Source organism: Fukomys damarensis, unplaced genomic scaffold (genome assembly GCF_012274545.1).
Source record: "Fukomys damarensis isolate Sample0158 unplaced genomic scaffold, DMR_v1.0_HiC HiC_scaffold_20, whole genome shotgun sequence".
NCBI lineage: Eukaryota > Metazoa > Chordata > Mammalia > Rodentia > Bathyergidae > Fukomys > Fukomys damarensis.
Genome location: NW_022900932.1, coordinates 8,178,498 through 8,185,972, shown reverse-complemented (window position 1 = coordinate 8,185,972; position 7,475 = coordinate 8,178,498). Strand labels below are relative to the sequence as shown.

The 7,475-nt window shown below is 53.3% G+C and overlaps 1 protein-coding gene across 1 annotated transcript in view; it reads right to left on the bottom strand.

The window, feature by feature from the left end:
- The window catches only part of Bysl (bystin like), a 9,146-nt gene that overhangs the window by 947 nt on the left and 724 nt on the right, over positions 1-7,475 (bottom strand). The window contains exons 2-6 of the mRNA XM_033766635.1: positions 3,822-3,999; positions 1,599-1,737; positions 1,237-1,370; positions 648-808; positions 404-508 (exon numbers count right to left, since the gene is read on the bottom strand). Of these exons, the coding sequence (XP_033622526.1) occupies positions 404-508; positions 648-808; positions 1,237-1,370; positions 1,599-1,737; positions 3,822-3,999 (717 nt within the window). The remainder of the gene's footprint in view (positions 1-403; positions 509-647; positions 809-1,236; positions 1,371-1,598; positions 1,738-3,821; positions 4,000-7,475) is intronic.

Here is a 7,475-nt window from a genome sequence, read left to right as displayed (position 1 = left end):
TGGGCCCCGGGGGTGGGGCTCAGGGAGGGTCCGCTGCCCTGTTCCTTGGCTGCCCCAGCTATCCTATCCCCAGGGCCATGGTAGGCAAGGGCCTCCTCACCCCCTCAGCCTTATTATTACAACCCCTGGACTCCAGTTATCCCTACAGCCCCGCACTGGCCCGGACCACAGGCCTGACATTCAAATGCCTCCCACTTCCACTCTGACCGGCTCTCTCCCCACTCCCTCGCCCGCCCGCAGGCTGCTCCCTGGGATTCTATTCCCCTGCCGCTTGTGTACAGTGAAGCCACGCTCTGTCCACTCACTGGCTTTGGCCACAAGCCCAGGGCTGTGTTCTCAACTCCTCCCCACCGCAGCCCCACACACGCCCAGCGGCTGCCCTTGTCCTTCACGCGCCAAGGCTACCTGGAGTGCAGCACGGGGATGGAGCACTTGGTGATGATGCTGCCCACGATGATGGCTTCCCGGAGGGTGCAAGTGCCCGACTCGCACAGTGGGATCAGGATCCCTGTGAGAGCAGAGGGCAGGCACCGTCATTCAGTGGAGTGAGCGAGGGGTGATAGCAGGAAAGCACCCCACCCGTTGAGGGACTGCCCTGGAGCAGCCACTCCCCAAGCCGGGTCTGACTCCAGCCCCTGGGCTCTCACCTTTGAACCAGGCCCCGGGCTTGAACAGGGCCTTCTTAAGGGCCATGTAGAGGTGGAAGTTGAGTCGTTTGTACTCCGCGATGTCATCGCGCACGCGGGGCAGCAGCACGAGGTTGTAGAAGCGCTGGGCCATGCGTTCCTTCAGGTTAGAGGCGAAGATCCTAATGGGGAGGGGGAGATCCCTGGTCACTAGACAGCCTGGGCCTGGCCCTTTAAACATCACGGGCGTGGTGGGAGCCACGTGCATGCAACCCACAGGTCAGCTTAGGAGGGAGGGGGCAACAGGATGCACCCCAAACAGTGCATTGTCTGCCCCTTTTTTTGCAGTGCTGGGGATCACACCTAGGTCCTCATGTATGCTGGGCAAGTGCTCTACCCCTGAGCTACATCCCTGGCCCAGTCTTTGGGGCAGTGAGCTGGGCCTTGGCTCCCCAAAATGCAAGAGAAAAAGCTAGGAAAGTGGTGACATGAAAAAGCACAGAAGACTCCAAAGAACAGAGCCCCAGAGTAATGAACATAGCAGGGACAGCTGGAACTTCTGGCCCTGGCCCTCACCCACAGACTCGGTCACCCCACCTTGTTGTGCTACCTGGTGGCCTGGTACATGGCGGCTGCAGTCCAGGACTCAGGCTCTGTGACGTAGAGGATCTGCTCCCAGTTGGAGAGCGCAGGGATGATTTTGAAGGCCTTGGGCAGCTTCCCGCTGCGATACTTGGATAACACCTGGGAAAGGGGACAAAGTTAAAGGCCCCGTTAGGGTGCTATTTATTCCCACGTGGGTACATGGGACCTTGTGCCGACCCTGTAAGCAAGGGCTTTACCACCCTCGTGCTGCACACCCGGAGTGGGAACCTGAACCCACGTCTCCGACCGAGTCAGCTTTTGGCCACACACGGGATGCCCCGCTCCACCGTGAGGCTGACCCACTGTGACTGCCTTCCCAGCTCTCACCTCCCGGACCCCTCTGTAGACCTCTAGGACCCTGGGGTCCAGCTGTGGCACAGGGAAGCCCGACACCTCGGACATGACCGTCTCAACCTCAGTCTGCTTCTCAGTCAGTTTCTCCATGATGATGTCAGCCAGGGTGCGCCTGGAGAGGGGAAGGGAGGGCTGGGCTCACTGTCTGGAAGCTGCAGTCCCTGCGAGCGCCAAAAAATTGTGGTCCTGCAGGGCAGTGAGGCCTCAGACCCCTCCGCACCACCCGCCACAAACTGCTGCACAGTAAGGGGACGGAAGTCCTTCCACACAGGACAAAGCAGGCAGGTCAAAGTGCCCAGGCTTAAGTCCTGGTGACCTCAGGCACGTCACTTTGCCACGCTGTGCCCGCTTTCTCTGCTAATAATGGTGCTGCTGCTGTGCACAACCCAAGGGTCACAGAAGTACATGCCTGTGCTACTGGAACCACTGGTACCTAGGAGTGCGGAACTTCAGACGCCCACGGCACACGGGCAAAGCGTGAGGACGCTGCTAGCACCAATCCCAGCCCAGCCTCTCCAGTGTCACACACACTGCGATCGCCTGTGAGATTTCAGGCTGCAGCCGTCAGTGGGAAGAGACTATGGTACGAACTTTCCCCATTTCAATTTTATAAGTTTGGGGTTAGTCTCAGCAACTTAGCTAGATCTGATCCCAAGAAGAAAAAAAGGGCTGGTGAGGTAGCTCAATGCACAGGCCCTGGATTTGATGCTTAGTAGTACAGAAAAGAAGCCGTGTGGAATGTTATTTCTCCGTGTTTTCTTCAGTCTCCTCAAACAGAGGACATCAGCACAATCCTCCCGCGCCCCCTCCTCTGGAGACTAGGCCTAGATGTAGTCCCGGTTGGCCTTGAACTGAACTCATAATCCTCCTGGCTCAGCCTTCTGAGTGCTAAGATTACAGTGCTGGACCACAGCAGCGCTGCCAAACACAATCCCACCTCAGATTTAGAGTCATCATCCCCAGGCTGTGGGAATACAGTGGTGCCTCTGAGTCCACTGACGTGTATTCCAACTGCCCTGGACTGGGGTGCAGCCTGGGGGGACAGAGCTTGTCTGCTACGCACAGGGCCTGGTCTCCATCTCCAGTGTCTCCAGACTTTCAAGTTCCAAAGCTCAGGGCCTTACGGTCCCCTCCAATGTGTTCCCAGACCCAAGTGACTGCTGAGCTCTACGGCTCTAGCCCTGCTTCTGAGAGTGCCAGGAACCCCCCCTTCTAGCAGCTCGTCCCTCCTTCAGCTAAAATGCTCAGGGTTATCTGTGAAGCAGGAGTCGAAGGCGCTGGGTGGGGGACACCTCACACTTCTCTCTGCGCTCTTCAGTTGCTGTAGGACACCCTCCACCACCCCATCTTTTCATGGTGTTACAGCAACCAGATGTGTTGACCCAAACCGTCCTGAAGACCTGAGAACAACCGTGTGTCACCGCTGCAGGGTCAGACGGACTGGTCCAAGGCCCTCACCCTGGATCTCCTGCCTGAACTCAAGGGATGGGCTCCAGAATTTGACCACAGGCAGTTTCTGGAGCTGGCACTTCTTAAAGGTGGGAACAAACTGGGCATGGTATAATCCCAGCACTCAGGAGACTGAGGCTGGACGATCTCTAGTGCAAGGCCAGCCTGGAGTATGTAGCAAGACCTTGTCTCCAAAAAACAAAATCAAACAAAAACTTTTTTTTTTCGGTACCAGGGATCGAACTCAGGACCTTACACTTCTGAGGCAGATGTGATGCCACTGAGCTAAATCCCCAGCCTCAAACAAAAACTCTTAACTGGAGGCAACCCCATCCCTCAGCCACCCCGAGACACCCGGCAATGTCTGAAGTCACTTTTGGTTATCACCAATGGAGGAAATGTAGCCATGGGCACTAGAGGGTATGCGTCAGAGATTTCTGCTAAATGCCCACGTGCTTAGCATTACCCAGCCCCACATGCCAGAACACTGAGGTTGAAAGTCCTGGATTAAGTGAAGTTTAGTGTGGAAGAGATCTGTGTAAGGAAACTGAGCACACCAGGACCAAAGGGGATGGGATGCGGGGCCTCAGTGGGCAGCTGGGGCAGCACACACAGATGAAAGGGAAGGAGGTATTTGGAGTTTGGGCCAATTCGGCCTAGTTGGGCCACCACAACCAGCGATCTCAGGCCCCTCCCAGTCACCACGCTTCTTTCCATCAGGATCTCCTCCCCTGAGTGCTCCCCTACCTGGCGGGAGGGTTCTTGTTCATGAACATTTCAATGGCATGTTCATCCTCGGGGTCCACGGCCACCTCCGTGTGGTGGCTCAGCCCCGTCATTTTGGCCGCCTTCTCCAGGGTGGGCCACTCCTCATCCTCACTGTCTGATCCATCCTGCGGCGCTCCGGGTCCTAGAAGAAGGGAGATGACATGTGACATGGATGAGCACGTAAGGGGTGGGCGAGGGGTTCGGAGTCCATGCAACTTTAACCAGCGGTGCAGGCCTGGTGTGCACGTGACAGATACAGACGTGTGCAAAGACACACGGGCGTGTGCTATGTTCCTGTCCTCAGGGCTTGCAATCTTGCTTAAAAGGCACTGCAGCACATGAAACAGATAGCCAAGCCAGTAAATAATGGTCAACACATCACCCTCAGCTCAGCAACAGGATCTGTTCTATCTGTTCTACCTGTCACTTGGTTAATCCTGATAAACAAGGAGGCACCAGCATTACACCCAGCTTCAGACAGGGACTCTGAAGCTCCCTGTATCTGAAGTGATTGGGCCCAGGGCAGGCAGGCTGCAGGTAACTGTTCTTCACCGCTGTCACACGCTCGGTAATGCCCAAAGGGGTCATTTAGCACTGAGGTGGGCTGGGGACGTGTAGCTCAGCAGAGCACATGCTTAACGTGTGAGGCCCTAGATTCGAGTCCTAGCACACCAAACGTAAGATGAAGAACACCCACAGTCAGAGGCAGTGTGTGATAAAGGCTAAATGAGGGAGGGGTTAGGCATTTTGCCTTCACACACCAACCCCTCATGCATCTGTGCCTGCAGGTGGATTTCCCTCTTCGCTCCAGACCCTAATGCCAGGCGCCTCCTGGACAGCTGCTCCTGATGACCCAAGGCACGTCAAGCTTCACTTGTTATCAATTAAACTCATGCTCTTCCACTCCGCGATCTGTTTGCTGCACTCCATGGTGTGTGGACCTTGCTTCCTTCGGACTCTTCTCCACTCTGCAGCCAGAATGAGGTTCCAGAAACACCCGTGCCATCTGGTCTATCCTCAAAGCTCTCCAGTAGCTTCCTACTGCTGTGAGGCTGGCTTTACATCCCGGTAATGATCTGAGACTTGACTCCTCCCCACCTCACCACTATGCATTAATCCATCTGTTCTGCAAATACTGAGGGCCTGCTCTTTTCAAGGCACTGCTTATATAGGCGCTATAAAGGAACATAAAAATTCTGCCCTTGGAGAGTCCATATTCTAATTAGCAGGGACAAACATAACATTCCCAGCCTTTTAGCTTTGATTTATTTATTTAATTAAAAAAAATTTTTGCACACTGCTGGGGATCAAGTCCAGGAAATAATATATAGCAGTGCTATGAAAAAATATGCCAGAGCCGGGCATGGTGACGCACGCCTGTAATCCCAGCACTCGGGAGGCTGAGGCAGGAGGATCGCTGTGAGTTCGAGACCAGCCTGGGCTACATAGTGAGTTCCAGATCAGTCTCAACTACATAGTGAGACCCTGTCTCAAAAAACAACCCCCCCGCCAAAATGCCAGAGAAGTCAGAAATATGGAGACAGGTTGGATACTGTATTTTAAATGGCACGGTCAGAAGGCATCTTGGGGCAGTCCAGGATGGCAACTCTGACCTTTGTGGATAAAGAAAAGAAAACACAGAAACTGGCGCCCGTGTTGCCCCTAAGGATGGGCTGAAGCTGGGGTCTGGGCCTGTCAAGATTCAGATGGGAGAACTCGGGTTTCAATGCCACACATCACAAAATGTTCATTGCTCCACCAGCCTCGCCTGAAGTGGCCAGAAAGGCTTTGGGATCTGTCGACAGAGCCACAGAAAAGTCAGTACAGAGTAGTGGATCCCCCAAACAAAAAAAAAAACTTTTCTGCCAAAAAGATGACTGAGAAGACCGTCGGAGTAAATAGCTCTGTTCCTGCTTCTACCTAGAAATAAAAAGGTTCTTTCTCCCAGTCCTCTAGATTTTGAGTTTCAACCTGTACGAGGAGCACCAGATGGCACGGCCACCCTTGTTAGGAGTGGAATGCCTCTCATAATGCTCGGGGAGCTGACAGGTTGCAGTCTCCTTCAAGCACTTTCCTTCCTGGATGTTGAATCGCCTGCCACCTGCTTGTTTTGACATAGATATTTAAATGTCTTCGTGCTTTATAGTTTGTTCATATGAAGCGTTTGTGTTTAAAAAAAAAAAAAAAATGGCATGGCCGTGGTAGGCCTCTCTGAGAAAGCAAAGAACTGAGGGAGCAAACTTAGAGGTGTACGGGAACAGACTACTCCAGGCAGAGGGACCAGCCATCGTGAAGACCCCGACTTTCCACGTTTAAGGAACAAGGAAGCCTATACAGGTGGCCTGGGGACAAGAGGTCACACTGAGGCAGGTTACAGGACACTGCCGATCTCCACTTGCCGAGTGGACTATTGAGATTACACTACACTAATTAGGAAGCTACTGGAATAATCCAGGTGCAAGATCGCAGTAGCTTGAATAGGATGATGTTCAGAGTGGTGAGAAGTGGTCTGATTGTGGATATGTTTTGAAAGTGCAGTCATCAGTGTTTCTCCGCACATCAGCTATGGAGCAGGAGAGGGAGGGGTCTGGTTTATGCGTTGAATAAATGCAAGGCTACCATGCTAACAGGCAAAAGACGGGAAGAGGATCTGGTTTGAAGACAAGGTCAGGATTTCTGTTCTGACTTGTTAAATTTGGGATAACTAGCAGACTTCAAATTGGAGATGCCAAATAGGTATCTGAATCTGTAATATGGGTTTCACAAAGAGATGAGGTCTGGAGCAGATGCTATTTACACCATGAGACTCGACAGATGACAGTAATAGAGAAGAGAATGTATCTAAGAAGAGAAACCTGAGGACTGAATCCTGCGGTCATCCCTTGGGTCCTGCTGTGTAGTCCAGGCTGGTCTCAAACTCCTGGCGAGCCTCCTGCCTCGGCCTCCCAAGAGCTGGGATTACAGCCGTGCCCTATCAAGCACAGCCTCCTGTGGTATTTTATTAAGAGGCCAAGGACAAAAGAAATGTGAGCAAAAGATACTGAGAGGTCAGGTGAAAGTGAGACCGGTGTGCGATGTCTCAGAAACCAGACACTGTAGCCAAGAGGGTGCAGACAACTGAGTCCAGCACTAGTTTTAGGAAAAAGATGAGGTTGGAGGTTGAAGCAACTTGGAGGCCCCTCCCTAAAAATACTGAACGTCTTTCAGTTCATCTCAGCCCCTCTCTGTCCCTGAAACAATATTGGTTTTTCTGAACAGAACAGTCTGTTTGTGTCTCTTTTGGGAGACTTCAGGTCCTAAACCCACTCAAAAGTCTACCCTGCTGATTTTTGTACCAAACCATCTAAGCTCCCAGCGCAGTGTGAAGGCATTCCATAACCACTAAACCAATGCTCGAACTCAAGGGAGCCAGCGCTCACTTCCGGTTGTCCTAAAGTCGCCGTGCCTGAACCTCGGAGTGAGCGTGAAGCGCTCTGGTCAGGGCCGGGCTCCCACTCATTCCATCACCTTTCCAAGAGTGTAATGTGGACGGAGCCCTTTGAAGTGCCAAGCGATTCCTGAGCTGGGCTCCTTTTATGGCGCCACCTAAACCCAACTCGCCGCCCCCTCGCCCGCCGCCGGCCCCGACGCTCA